Source organism: Geotrypetes seraphini, chromosome 10 (assembly GCF_902459505.1).
Source record: "Geotrypetes seraphini chromosome 10, aGeoSer1.1, whole genome shotgun sequence".
NCBI classification, from domain to species: Eukaryota; Metazoa; Chordata; class Amphibia; order Gymnophiona; family Dermophiidae; genus Geotrypetes; species Geotrypetes seraphini.
The window spans coordinates 103,152,039-103,167,273 of record NC_047093.1 but is presented as its reverse complement, the minus strand read 5'-3'; the positions used below and the strand labels follow the sequence as shown (position 1 = coordinate 103,167,273).

Below are 15,235 nucleotides of genomic sequence, written 5' to 3'. Positions count from 1 at the left end.
AACTCATAGCTGTAAGCCGCCTGCCTGCCCAACACTCCCACCCTTCCCCGCAGTGCAAGCCCGTGTTTTTAACCATAGTCTGTTATTAAGCCATGGGGAAGCCCCTTCTTGCCCTGGATCGGTAGCATGGAATATTGCTATTCCTTGGGTTTTGACCAGGTACAAGTGACCTGGATAGACCACTGTGAGAAAGGGCTACTGGGCTTGATGGACCATTGGTCTTACCCAGTAAGGCTATTCTTATGTTTTTATGTTCTTTACACATATTTGGTGGCTGTGTCCATTATTCCAACCATTCTGGACTCAGATAGTGCATACCTTGGCGAATGTGTTGGGTATAGAATACCCTAAAACGTAGGAATGCTGTCTGTTGCATAATGAGCCCCCTGGGGTTCCAGTTCAGGCTCATAAATTTGCTATGGCAATCTTTGTAGCAGCTAATCTGACACTGGCCCAATCATGGAAGCAAATAGAGATTCCTTCTATAGAGAAGATGCTGCACAAATTAAATTATATATGTCTAATATCAAAATTGACTGCATACAAATATGGTAGGTATCTTGAATGGAGAACCAAGATGCATTGATTTTTATCTGGGATTTGATGATCATTTCATTATTCTAAGCTCCAGCTATGCTGGTTAAATGGGGGCAAAAGATGACAAGGATTTGGGGAGTTGTTTGTTTCTCATTATTTTTGAACATTACATCTCTGATGATATGTTGCTTTAGCCTGTCCCCCCCCTACTTTTTTAGTGGGGGACTTGTTAATCAATTGTGATGTATAGCTTGTATAAGTATATATGAAAAATTATAAAATAAAACATTCTTTTAAAAATTCAGTTTAATTTCACCGAGTTAATTTTCCCATCCATGTAAAAATCTTTGACGGATTTTAAGAAGTGCAGTAAGTGTCAGTGATCTATTTCTATAGATGACCCTCATAATAGGTGCCTTCAGTGTTTAGATCCAGGACACCACATCAAGACTTTTTGGTGTTCATTTTTAAAGTTGAGCTCTCTCTTAAAGCCCATCGCACTCAGCAGATGCAGTTGTTCGGTGCTACCAAGGACATAGCTAGATCTTCTCAGCCGTCAACATTGAAAACTCTGGCATCGACATTACAGGAGATTCTGACAGGGAAGAAAGCTAAGAAGCTATCTGCTTCCAAACCAGCATCACAGTTCTCTACAGCATCGAGTCCCATGATGCAGACCAAACAACGATGTCACCACTCCCCAGCTTTGCAGGTTGTCTCTCATCCACGGTGTGCATCCTCATCAAGGTCACCTCTTCCAGAGGGAGCTCAGTGATATATTTAAACTGCAGTGCCTGCTGGTGCTTTCATCAACTCCCTTGGTATCTGCCCAGCTTGTGCATAAGAACATAAGAATTGCCACTGCTGGGTCAGACCCAGTGGTCCATCGTGCCCAGCAGTCCACTCAAGCGGCGGCCCTTAGGTCAAAGACCAGTGCCCTAACTGAGACTAGCCTTACCTGCGTGCGTTCTGGTTCAGCAGGAACTTTTCTAACTTTATCTTGAATCCCTGGAGGTTGTTTTCCCCTATAACAGCCTCTGGAAGAGCATTCCAGTTTTCCACCATTCTCTGGGTAAAGAAGAATTTCCTTACGTTTGTATGGACTCTATCCCCTTTTAACTTTAAAGAGTGCCTTCTTGTTCTCTCTGCCTTGGAGAGGGTGAACAACCTGTCTCTATCTACTAAGTCTATTCCCTTCATTATCTTGAATATTTCGATCATGTCCGCTCTCAGCCTCCTCTTTTCAAGGGAGAAGAGGCTCAGTTTCTCTAATCTCTCATTGTATGGCAACTCCTCCAGCCCCTTAGTCATTTTAGTTGCTCTTCTCGGGACCCTTTCAAGTAGTACCATGTCTTTCTTCATGTACGGCGACCAGTGCTGGACGCAGTATTCCAGGTGAGGGCCTATCATGGCCCAGTACAGTGGCATGATAACCTTCTCCGATCTGCTTATGATCCCCTTCTAAATCATTCTTAGCATTCTGTTTGCCCTACAAGACCTAAAGGTATCGCTGTCATCTGTCCATCTGAGTACCGCCCTCCTCCAGACTCTCTGTGAGGAATTGTTGCTCACCGTCCAGGCATTGATCACCATATCGATTTTCTCATAGATGCACCTCAAAGTATTGATCTCCTCCTTTGACGCATCGACAATCAAGATTTGTCAATCCTCATTGCGTCGATCTCAAACGTCAAAATATAAAAGGAATACTCATTGATCCTCTACCACATCTTCATCAGACCGATACCAAACACATCATTCTTTGTGACATTCAACGTCGCCAACACTCCTGTATGATTCGGACCTATGTTTTGACTCAGACTGTTCACCTTTTTATCTGCACCTGAGTCTTCTGGCATCCCATCATTGCAGAAAACACCTCCTCAACAGAGATCTCCTTCATAAAGACTTTCCTTTACCAAATAAATTAGACAGCTTGGCAAAGCCTTACCTGTTAGACTGGAAGCGGACACTGCCTACAGTGCGGAGTACTTGGAGGCTTTGTATTATGATGAACCTCCTAAAGAATTCTTAAAATTACCATTGCATGGCATTCTTAAAGAGGCTGTTTTCAAAATTTGGGAAATGCCTTTAACCATTACTGTTACTCCAAGAAAACTTGATTCCCTACACAGAATAATTTCTTGTCCAGTGTTTGATAAGTCACAGCTTCAACATCAGTCTCTAGTGGTGGAATCAACGCTTAAAAAATCTTCCAAGTCCAAGGTTTATGCAACAGCACCTCCAGGATGTGAGGGCCGTATTTTGGACAAATTTGGACGACACCTATATCAGAATTCAATGTTGGTCAGCAGAATCCTTAATTACAATTTCAACATTTCCTGTTTTCTAAAACAACTGGTAAAACAATTGCCTAATTTTGACTAGTACATTCCTAAAGAACATCTTGCATAATATCAGCAACTTGTAAGAACTCTCTCACAAACTAGACAGTATATTGCAAGATTAGCCTATGATGCTTTTGAAATGTCATCTAGAGCATCGGCTATGTCTGTTGCTATAAGTCGCTTGGCTTGGCTAAGAGTTTCTGACATGGATATTAATCTTCAGGACAGATTATCCAATATTCCATGCTTAGGAGATGAGCTCTTTGGGGATTCCTTTTTAAACAGCCACATATAAGTTAACATTACATGAGACAAGTTGAAAATCTTTGGTTAAGACAAAGATTAGCCTTCGACTTCAAGGCAGCCTGCTAAATCTTCTTATTCGTATCAGCAGCGATATTCTGCTAAACTGTCTTGTTTCTAGATTGCCACCTCAGAGAAAGCAGAAACAACAATGATCTCAGAAACCTTAGATGACAGCTCCTCAAAAACCTACTCAGTCCCGTGACACGCTTCTCGAGGTCATAGCTGCTGTTCCCTATCTCAGCCTCTTCCTCGTCCAATCAGAGGTTGTCTACAAATATACCATCAGTGTTGCACTCTGATAACAACCAATCTGTGGGTCCTCAAAGTCATCGAAGAGGGTTACTCTCTTCATTTTCTCTCCAAACCATCCTCCAAGAGCGTCTTCTTTGAACCCTCAGCAGACTACCCTTCTTCTTCAGGAGATAGAGGCTCTGCTTCAACTAAATGCCATAGAAGTAGTGCCCCCCTCCTCTGAGAAATCAGGGGTTCTACTCCAGGTATTTTCTCATTCCAAAGATGACAGGAGGTATCCGTCCAATTCTCGACCTCCATCACTTCAACAAGTTCCTAGTCAATGAAAAGTTTTGAATGTTATCACTATGAACTCTGTATTCTCTGTTAAATCAAAACAATTGGCTATGCTCTCTAGATCTAAAAGAAGCATATACTCGTATATCAATTCATCTGGCTCACAGAAAATTCCTACAATTTCGAATTGCCCATCGACACTTTCAAAACAAGGTTCTGCTCTTCGGCTTGGCCTCCTCTCCAAGAGTATTCACCAAATGCCTTGTAGTAGTGACTTGAATAACCCTGATGACATATCAGCTAGCAACCAAAAGTTGGAAAACATAAGTAGGTGGCTTAATTCCAACATGCTTTCACGTAATATAAAAAAAAACTTAATCCATGGGTTTTCCACTCAAAAAGGGTCAAGCATTGCTTACACCTATAGAATTTAAATCCACACCCATCCAGCCTGTAAGAACTATTACACTTCTGGGAATTATCCTAGACAATGCACTCTTATTTCATGATCATATCAGTTCTATGGTACAAAAATGCTTTTTCCGTCTACGAATGATACGTTCACTCGCTTAGTTTCTTGATCAATCATCTCTCAAAATCCTTATTCATTTACTAGTCATCTCCTGTCTGGACTGCGGCAACGCCCTTTACAACGGAATTAAAAACATAAGAACATAAGAATAGCCTTACTGGGTCAGACCAATGGTCCATCAAGCCCAGTAGCCCATTTTCAAGGTGGCCAATCCAGGTCACTAGTACCTGGCCAAAACCCAAGGTTTTGGTAGCAATATTCCATTCTATCGATACAGGGCAAGCAGTGGCTTCCCCCTTGTCTTTCTCAATAACAGACTATGGACTTTTCCTCCAGGAACTTGTCCAAACCTTTCTTAAAACCAGCTACGCTATCCGCTCTTACCACATCCTCTGGCAACGTGTTCCAGAGCTTAACTATTCTCTGAGTGAAAAAAAAGTTCCTCCTATTAGTTTTAAAACTATTTCCATGTATCGTCATCGAGTGTCCCCTAGTCTTTGTAATTTTTGACGGAGCGAAAAATCGATCCACTTGTACTCTTTGTACTCCACTCAGGATTTTGTAGACTTCAATCATATCTTCCCTCAGCCTTCTCTTTTCCAAGCCGAAGAGCCCTAACCATTTTAGTCTTTCCTCATACGAGAGGAGTTACATCCCCTTTACCATCTTGGTCATTCTTCTTTGAACCTTTTCTAGCGCCACTATATAAGGAGACCAGAACTGAATGCAATACTCCAAATGAGGTCGCACCATGGAGCGATGAAGGGGCATTATGACATTCTTAGGGCTCCTTTTACTAAGCTGCGATAGTGTTTTTAGTGCATGCAGGATTTTACACGTGCTAAACCTGCGCTACAGGGCTAGAACTAATGCCAGCTCAATGCTGGTGTTAAGGTCTAGCGCACGCGCTAAAATTGCTATCGCAGCTTAGTAAAAGGAGCCATTAGTCTTGTTAATCATCCCTTTTTATACAAAAAAATAAGTTAGGCGCTTACAAATAATTTAGAACACAGCCATCAAAATAATCTATAATGCAAAAAAATTTGATCATGTAAAACCTTTACTGGTTAAATCCCATTGGCTCCCAATCTCGCTTCGTATCTCTTATAAAATAATATGGTTGACATTTAAAACTAGACAAACCGGGCAGCCAGAATTCATTAATAGACTCCTTATACCCTACTCCTCCCAATGTACTCTCCGTTCATCTTACCAGAACTTACTCGTAATCCCATCATTAAGGATTATTAATACTATGAGAAATTGAATTTTCTCCGTTACCACTCTCACACTATGGAACTCAGCTCCAGCTTATATATGAGAAATTAATTCATTAGACAAATTTAAATTCAGCCTAAAACTATGCTTTTTGAAGATGCTTTTGCAGTGCAACCGTCCTTTTAAGGATGTTCTCTTTTAACCAAATAGTAGAATTATCTTCTGACCAGCCTTTCTGTTCAGGAAAAAACTGCAGTGTCGGAAGTCCGACGCAGGCAGGGATCGTGAGAGGAGCCACCGCTGCGTCTTTCAACTAAAAAATACAATACGGCAAGGAGCAGCAGGGAGCAGGGCAGACCGAAAAACTGAACCGTAAGCCGCGCATGTGCAGTCCTACCTGCGGGTCGCTACAGCTCACGAAAAACTGGCGCACGCATAGGAAGTGCGCATGCGCGGATTACCATTTTATTATATTAGATTTGATGTTATTTTGTCTTAGTTGTTTTTACCGTACTCAAATGTATTATGAATGTAAGCTGCTTTGAAACTTTGAAAAGGCGGGAAAACAAAATTTAAATAAACTTGAAACTTGAATCAGGAATTTCAAGTTTTCCACTATCTCTACAATTGGCTCATAAAAGATGCCTCCCCTCAAGGGGTTCACTCAGCAACACAGTTAACCATCCAGTTCCTTCAACATTTGTGTTTCAAAGTCAACTTTCTGAAATCTCAACTTCAGCCCTCTCAGATTCTTCAGTTAATAGGAGCTCTCTTAGATACCATAAAGCTCAGAGCATTCCTACCTCAATGACAGGACACTCTGCTTCAACTTTGCCATCAAGTCTACCATCTGCCATCCATCTCAGCCAGGCAAATGATAAGACTTTTAGGTCACATGGCATCCACAGTCCATGTTACCCTCTTTGCAAGACTTCATCTCAGAACAGCTCAGTGGACTCTGGCATCCCAATGGTCTCAAACTCTCGACTCTTTCTCTCGGAAGATTGTAATCACATCATCGCTTCATCAATCTCTGCAGTGGTGGCAAATTCCTCAAATCTTTCCAAAGGGTTGCTGTTCCAAATGCCTCCTCATCAAAAAGTTCTGACCGTAGACTCGTCCATGCATGCTTGAGGAGCTAATCTAAACGGTCTCAGGACACAGGGTCACTGGTTTGCTCAAGAACAAAAGCTCCACATAAACCTCTTGGAACTCAGAGCGATTGGGAATATTCTGAAGACTTTTCAACACTAGTGGACACTTCTCTCCAGAGTCGTACAACAGATTTTTTTTTTCTCAGTGGGGGACTTCTCAGATAGACCTATTTGCATCCCTCAACAACCACAAACTGACTCAATTCTGTTGCAGGCAATACTCATCATCTGGAGGCAGATACTTTTCTCCTGGATTGGTCAGACAAGTTCCTCTATGCGTTTCTACCAATTCCTCTCATTCTGAAAACACTGGTCAGGCTCAAGCAGCAATCGGCCACCATGATCCTCATAGCTCCTTGATGGCCCAGGCAACCTTGGCTCTCCCTTCTACTTCAGCTCACGGTCAGGGATCCAATACCTCTGCAGATCTTTCCATCTCTTCTCACGCAGAGTCAACCTACAGTCATTACACCTGACAGCTTGGTACCTCTCGGCTTGACCTCAACAGTCACTGATCTTTCTGATCTTGTTAGTCATTTTAAATGCATTCAGGAAACCTTCTACACAGCAGTGCTACCAACAGAAGTGAACACGGTTTTCAACGTGGTGCGATCCTCAACATCTTCATGCTACATCCTCTCCTATATCTTCTGTGTTGGACTATCTACTTTACTTATCCAACTCAGATCTTAAAACCACTTCAGTCAGAGTCCATGTAAGTGCTCTCAGTACTTTCTATATACCAGTCAACAATAAATCCCTGGATGAACACCTTCTTGTCTCTAGGTTTATGAAAGGACTTTTCAGTATCAAACTACCTCTCAAGCCACTGTCTGTGGTTTGTTCTTGCTAGTTTGATAAAGCCTCCATTTGAACCAATGGCTTCTACTCATCTGAAATATCTCACTTAGAAAGTAATATTTTAAATCTCTGTCAATTCTGCACATCAAGTGAGTGAACTTCAAGCCTTGGTGTCTGTCACACCCCTGGCCCCACCTACCCAGGGCTGAGGCCGACTGTCTTTTCCCCACCTACCAAGGGTGTAGACCTAGCTAGTCTGAGCTTGCACGCTTGTGAGCTTGCCAAGGGTTAGGCACTAAGCCAGCATTCCTCCTCTCAAGAGTTGCCCTGGAGCTCTTGTTTCCAAGAACTCAAACTATGCTCCTTTCTTCTGGGAGTCCATTAATCAACCTCCCCCCCTTTCAGTTCACGGTGAGATCCCTCTTGACATCTCAAAATGTCCCCTAAGGGTTGAAGGGGTTCAAGCTAAAGCTCCTCTTGCTATCAGTAGTCCAGTTTAAGGTTTTAGGAATCTCTTTTCTTTATAAATCATCTATGCAATAAATTTTCTATGCAATTCACTCCTTATGGAAATTAGGATGCAAATTAGTTATTCAAGCCCAATGGCAAGGTCATCTAGTCTTTACTATTGGGCAATACATACCCTGGGGAAATAGGAGTTGCTGGTTCCTAACACCACCCACCTAGTCTTCCACTATAACTAGAACCACCCCAATAGGAACTAGGTTAACCCGGCTATTCTGTTTAACCCTGGTTGCCTATTGCCCATCCTTAAGGGAACTCTGGGGAGAGGTAGACACTGGTGTAGCCCTCCCTCAAGAAAGTACTCTCTCACATGATGGGACATCACAGTGTGGGACCCACCCTTTATGGTTTTCCACCTTGTGTGACAGGGAGAGTTCTGTCATGCTAGAAGAAACCCTGCAGTGCTCTAAAACTATCCCTAAACCTACCCCTAGAAGCAGGCAGGTTAGGGAAACTGCCCTGCAGAATTTATCCCCAGTGAAAGGTAACCCAAAAGTAACCAGATTATACTTGCCTGGTTCTAATGTAGGGAGTGCTAAAAGCAAAGAACTACAAGGACCAGCATGCACCAGGCAGGTGATAGCAAAACCCACAAAGGGTTCATCTCTGGTGGGGCAGGGTTAATGAGCAGGGAAGCTATCCAGGCTCATTAGCAAAGCACCAGAGAACCACAAGTATTGTGAGGGGCAATCAGTCCATGCTAGGGAAAAGGGGGTGTTCTCTAGCCCGGGAGAGGCAGCCACAAGCTGACAGGATACCTGAATCCTTGGAGAGAAGCAGACCTGTGCCAGCCAGGATTCAGAAGACAAAAGCCAGCATTCCCCACAGAAAGCAAGGAGTAAACCTTAGGACTGAAACTTCTTTTTTTTTTTTTTTAAAGTTCAATCAGTTTTATTAGCATTTTGTCATAGAAATACAAGCATAGACCTCATATACATAAGAAGTTTTCACAGATTGTAAGTACAGGCGGTCATGTACATGTCATCAAAAACAGAACAAAGAATAATAACATAACCTAACGAACAAGCTTATCAGCCGTGTGTACAGGTCTGAGGTAAACACGCAAGTATAAGAGGATATAGTAACATTAAAAGGTGTCACAATTAAGTTGAGCAATGTCTATCTTATAATAGTAGAAATAGTAAAGAACTAGCATGTATCTTAATAGAGAAGACTGAGCACAATAGATTGGTATGGGAATGTTCCAGTCAAGCCCCATAGCGGATATCCCTTAAGAATATTTTACATTGCTAGAAGGATTTATCCATCTAGTCATTCCATGTCTTCCATCCATCTATTCATCCCCCCTCTTCTCCGAACAGCAGTCATTTTATTGCTCCCTGAAAAATCTTTAATTTCATTTCGCATGGACCTTGACTCCTGGTTCTCCATCTTTCTTGAACCTTCGTCTCCTTCCTTCATCTTTGGTGATTTCAACATTCATGTTGTGGACACCTCTAACTCCTACACCTCAATGTTTCTTGCCCTAAAATCCTCTTTCAGTGTTCAGCTATGCCCTAGCACCCCTATGCACCAAAACGGAAACTGCCTTGTTATTGTCCTCTTCTTCAACTGTTCGACTGCCAAATTCTTCACAACTCTTCTATCAACTCTGACCATCATCTCATAACCTTCACGATTCCCAGAAAGCACAGTTACTTACCGTAACAGTTGTTATCCAGAGACAGCAGGCAGCTATTCCAACATATGGGTGACATCATCCACGTAGCCCGGATGTGGACAGCCTCGCAAGCATACTTGCTTGTAGAAACTTCTGAAGTTTCGAGTCAGCCACATGCACGAGTGCCCTCCTGCCCAGCACAGGGCGAGTCTCCTCAGTTCAGATAGCTAGCAGAGAAGCCAACCAGGGGAGGTGGTTCAAATAGGGGTGATACAGCTTCTAAAGCTACCATCACATAATGGGTTAAAGAGAGCATTTCTTCAGCATACATTCTTTCTGGTAAACCATTTTCTCTGTCTTAGGGCTTTATGGGTGGAGGCTCACATTTTTTTTCTTAAAGAGTTTTGTTGGTTGGATGTTGGTGCTAGATTGGAAGCAAATTTAGTTGCGTCAGTTCTTTCATCTGTTTCCGCTTCGTACCAAAATTAAAGACTGTTTTGCTATATCCCATATGTTTCTGGATTCCTCTGCTCTGATAACAACCAAGGAAAATTTATGTCGTACCTGATCATTTTCATTCCTTTAGTCAGAGCAGAGGAATATAGAAACCCACCTCTGTGATTTTTATGTCAATATTGTTGGTTTCTCTGTCTAGGTTAATACTTTGAGGTTTGCTGTTTCTGCAGATTACTGTTCTTCATAATTTATTGCTGCTCTTTGTGGGGAAGGAGAAATTTATTTGTATGGTATTTGTCAATTCCTTCTACTTTGTTAAGAGCTCTACTGACCGACCAGAATGCATTCCTTCCTATATAACACAATTCAGTTTGTGTTCTCTATCTCCATCTGCTGGTAGATGAGCATAACCCATAAGTTTCAGGATTCATCAGCTATGACTAAAGGAAAGAAAATTATCAGGTAATTTCCTTCTTTTCCAGATTACAGTGTCATAACCTCTTTAGCCCTTTGTTGTAAGTTAGGTGTCCTATCTTCTTTCCTTTTTAATTGCCCCAGTCTGAACCTCATTCTAATTTTGCTGTATCCTTTCTTGAGGTGAGGTAACCTGAACTACACATGAAATGGAAAAACCTGATCAAAAAAGTATATTATCAAAGCATTATGCTACTAAGATGACCACCTAAGCAGACAATAATAGCTCAATCTTATTTTTGAAACTGTAATATTGATTCCAGTGTTCTAAAAGTCTAGTTTCTGTTTTGGTGTTGTTTCAGGAACAGAAAATGCTGGAGAAACTGGAATTTGAGCGTCGTTTGGATCTGGAGCAGAGAGAACATGCTCTGCTTATCCAACAAAGTAACAACCAAAAGGATGAGATTTTACAGTCTGTAAAAGAAGTAGGTTCTGAAACATATGTCCTCAGTGGGCATCATTTTTCATTTAAAAAATGTTTTTATTAAGCTTTTTCAATTTAAACATTTCAATTTAAACATCTCAAGACTACTCAAGAAAAAGTCAGAAAAATCCCAATTAAAAAACAAAGAAAATGAGACATTTACTTACCCCCTCTTCTACAAAGCCACGTGGTAACGGCCCATAGAGATTTAAAGGGCTTCAGGGCTGTTGCCGCACAGCAGACGCTAGCACGGCTTTGTAGAAGAGGGAGTTAGTGTCAAAAAGTCTGCTTTATAAAAAGAGAGATAGAAAATGAACAGGTATAAAACCGTATTTTTCACTCCATAAGACGCACCCACCTGTAGAGGAGGAAAAACCAAGAAAAAAATTCTGAACCAAATGGTGTGCCCTGTACCCTGTCCCCCTCTGGTGGTCTAGTGGTAGACTGGGACAGGGTATAGGGCACGTCTAGTGGTGGGCACGTCTAATGGTAGGCAGTCTAATGGCAGCCTGCCAGCCAGCCAGAACCCCCTCAGTACCTTTTTAAATCTCTCCCTCCCTCCCTAGACATCTGTCTCAGTATTTTTATCATCCCCGGTACCTTTCTAAAACACCCCCTCCCTCCGCTGCTTTCTGATTGGCTGCCGTCAGTTCTCGCATCCCATGAGAACTGACGGCAACCAATCAGAAAGCAGCGCAGGGCCAGGTAGGAGCGCGGAAAGCTCACACCTGACCTCCGCTGCTCCTGTCCGGGAAATAGGAGATGGCTAGCAAAGGAGGAATCATGCTAGACCACCAGGATGTTTTTAACAAGATATGATGGCGGCAAGTGTTTGCAGGGGGGGAATGTTTTAAAAAGGTGCGGCAGGTGTTTGCGGAGGGGTGGGGGTGTGTGAAAAAGGTGCGGTGGCGGGTGTTTGCTGGGGGAATGTTTTAAAAAGATATGGCAGTGGGTGTTTGTGGGGGGGGGATGTTTTAAAAAGGTGCGGCGGCAGGTAAGTTCAAGTTCAAGTTCACGTTTATTTGATTAATCGCCTATATAAGAAATTCTAAGCGATGTACAGTTAAAACAAATTAAGGGAAGACTAACTGTCTAATTATTAAAAAGTTAAAAAGCGTAGAACAAAATTGTTAACAGCTTATATAAAAAAGAAACAAGTTTAAATAAAAAACATATATCTCATTAATAGCAAATAAAACAATAGTAACCTGCAATTTAGGGATAAAACTGTACATTTAGTTTTATGACAGACATGACTGAGAGGAAAGGAGGGAAAAGTTACAATTTTTACTCAAATAGAAGTGAAAAACATGTAATGGAAAAAACAAAAGGATGGGGAAAAGAAGAAAATCAAGAGACTAACTAATTAGTCGGAAAATGCGTCGTTGAATAAAAAAGTCTTTAATTGTTTTTTAAAAGAGATAAGATCTTTGTCCTTTCTAATAAATAGAGGCAGAGTGTTCCAGAGTTGGGGGGCTAAAACAGAGAACATATCGTTTCTCCTTGTTCCCACTATTTTTAGAGAGGGAATCGATAATAAATCTTGTTGTGAAGATCGAAGGGGTCGAGTTGAATGATATGGAGTAATCATTCTTGATATGAATTGGGGCGTGTTAAATAACAATACCTTGAAGACTAAAAGAGCTATTTTGAAGGTTATTCGGTGATTAATAGGTAACCAGTGTGACTTAATGAGTAGTGGTGTTACGTGATCGTATTTTTTTGCTTTGTATATAAGTTTTATGGCAGTGTTTTGGATTATTTGTAGCCTTTTCTTTTCTTTTTGCGGTATATTATAGAGCAAAGAATTACAGTAATCTATTTTGGTGATAATCATGGAATGAACAAGGATATTAACCGATTTTGGTTCTAGGTAAGAAGAAATGGATCTTATCAAACGGAGTTTATAGAAGCAGGATTTAACAGTTTGATTTATGTGGTCATGAAAAGATAAGTTCGAGTCAATAATTACGCCTAAAATTTTCACGGTTGATACAGATTCAATTGGGTTATTGTTAAGGACAATGGAGATATTAGAGTAATATCTTTTCTCCAAGTAAATAGCATGGTTTGTGTTTTCTGGGTATTTAATGAGAGTGGTATGTGGGGGGATGTTTTTAAAAGGGGTGTGCAGCAGGGGGGGATTTTTTAAACGGTATGGGGGGTTAAAAATTGTACCTTCGCTTCATAAGATGCACCGAGATTTTCACCCACTATTGGGTGGAAAAAAGTGCGTCTTATGGAGCGAAAAATACGGTAATTAAAAGAAAATTAAAATAATAAAGAAAAACTCCCTGCATACCAGTGCCAATTATAAAGGGGGAGGAAGAGATTGGGATTTGATATACCGCTTGGACAAGGTGTATTAAGCAGTTTACAGTCAGGTGCGCAACCATTTTCCCTATCTGTCCCACCGGGCTCAAAGTCTAGCTAATGTACCTGGAGCAGTGGAGGATTTAGTGACTTGCCCAGGGTCACAAGGAACAGCACAGGGTTTGAACCCACAACCGCAGGTTGCTGAGGCTGTGGCTCTAACCACTATGCCACACTCTCCTCCTCCCCATTTCATTCCTTCTGACTAATGAGAAATTTATCCAATTGAAATGTCAAAGAATACAAATTTCTTGCCTAGTGAACATCATTGACAGGTGAGTTTGCAGCCACTTGTGCTGGTTATAGATGTCTTCAACCAGTGTAGGTCACTGATTTGTAAGAAGAGTAGGGGAAGGTACAGATAAACTTTTGCATTATCTTGTCATAAAACAAATTATCTTGGATTGTCTGCTCATATGTCAAATTCTTTGCCAGAATTCTAAGACAATACAAATGCTTACTATCAGAAATAAATTGTGCATTCTTTCTGACTATAAATTTATATGAAAATGTCAACTGAGATGTTGTTTTCTCTGTGGGGGACTTGTCTTTACTCAGATATCAATAAAAATGCATTTATCAGAACTGCAGTTCCTGAAAGGGAAGGAGATGAGATCTGATATACTGCCTTTCTCTGGTTACAATCAAAATGGTTTACATATTATATGCAGGAAAAGAGCTTTTTTGAGCAGCTTTGGCTTCTTAATATTTAATTGGCTAGCCTTTGTTCTGTTTTTATCAATAGTATCTGCATACAGTTCACCAGCCTCAGGAGTTGTTCCTGAATGAAGAGACAGTTACAGACAACACTAAGAAATTAAATAAATTCCTTTTTGTTCACTGATTGGCTCTTAGCTATTTCCAGAATTACACCTTGTGCCATAAAATTTTAGTTGTTTGATCTGGAAACTATGCTGACCATTCAGTTGTCTTCACCCAGTTCTTTTTCTTCCAGTCTGCCATAATTTTTGCTCGATGGCATGGTGCATTGTTATCTTGGAAAAAGTAATTTCTGGGATACAACTGCTGAGTTGATGGTAACATGCACTTGGTGAGGATTTCAATGTATTGTGTGCATCAGTGGTGTAAAGCAGGGATGCCCACACTGTTTTGGCTTGCAAGCTACTTTTAAAATGACCAAGTCAAAATGATCTACCAACAATAAAAATTAAAAAACACAAAGCACACAGTATGCACAGAAAATGTTAATTATCAAAGAGGTCATGAGAGATGACTTTAAAATATGCAATGTCACCTTTCTTTCTCTCTGTCTTTATTTCTTTCTCCCTGCCCCTTTTCTTTATTTCTTTTTCTCTCCCCGCCTCCAGCCACCACCACTGATTTCTGCAAGCCACTGCCACCGATATCTCCCTGCTTCTGCGACGCAGCAATAGGCCAAGTGCGTGCAGCAACTGCACAAGTCTTCCCCCCCCCCACACATCAATTCTGCGTTGGCGTCAGGGAAGCAGGGAGAAATCCTGGGCTCTGCGATCAGCTCACGTTGCCTTCGCAATCTCCTGATAGATTACGATTGACCTTGTGGGCACCCCTGGTGTAAGGTCTGTCATGCATCCCCAGATCCTTACTTTTTGTTGGATACTTAACTGAGAGATTCAGGCACTCTAGTTTTTATTCTTTTCTTGGAAACCTTCTCACAAATATTTTTGCATGAGTTCCAGAGATATGGAAAATGCTTTCATCACTAAATAATACTTTCTCATTCCTTCTTGCTTAAACTGGAATATTTCTTTGCCCATGCCACATCAGTGACTTTGTCCTAGCTCTGCAACCCTTCTGTCTAGATTCCAAGTATCTTCTCCTTACAGTTGAAGAGAAATCATCAACTGAGCATTTCTCTTTTTATTTTCTGAGCAGTGGAGGAGAAGTGAGCTTCCTGTTCCTCAAGGATATCCTGAGCAATGCACATTCCTCTCTTTT

General features: G+C 41.3%; 1 protein-coding gene across 3 annotated transcripts in view; it reads left to right on the top strand.

Moving 5' to 3' along the window:
- Positions 1-15,235, top strand: part of LRSAM1 (leucine rich repeat and sterile alpha motif containing 1) — a 542,506-nt gene that overhangs the window by 237,886 nt on the left and 289,385 nt on the right. For all 3 annotated transcript variants that reach the window (XM_033960298.1, XM_033960299.1, XM_033960297.1), the window contains one exon: positions 10,803-10,925. In XM_033960298.1, coding sequence (XP_033816189.1) covers positions 10,803-10,925 — 123 coding nt within the window. The remainder of the gene's footprint in view (positions 1-10,802; positions 10,926-15,235) is intronic.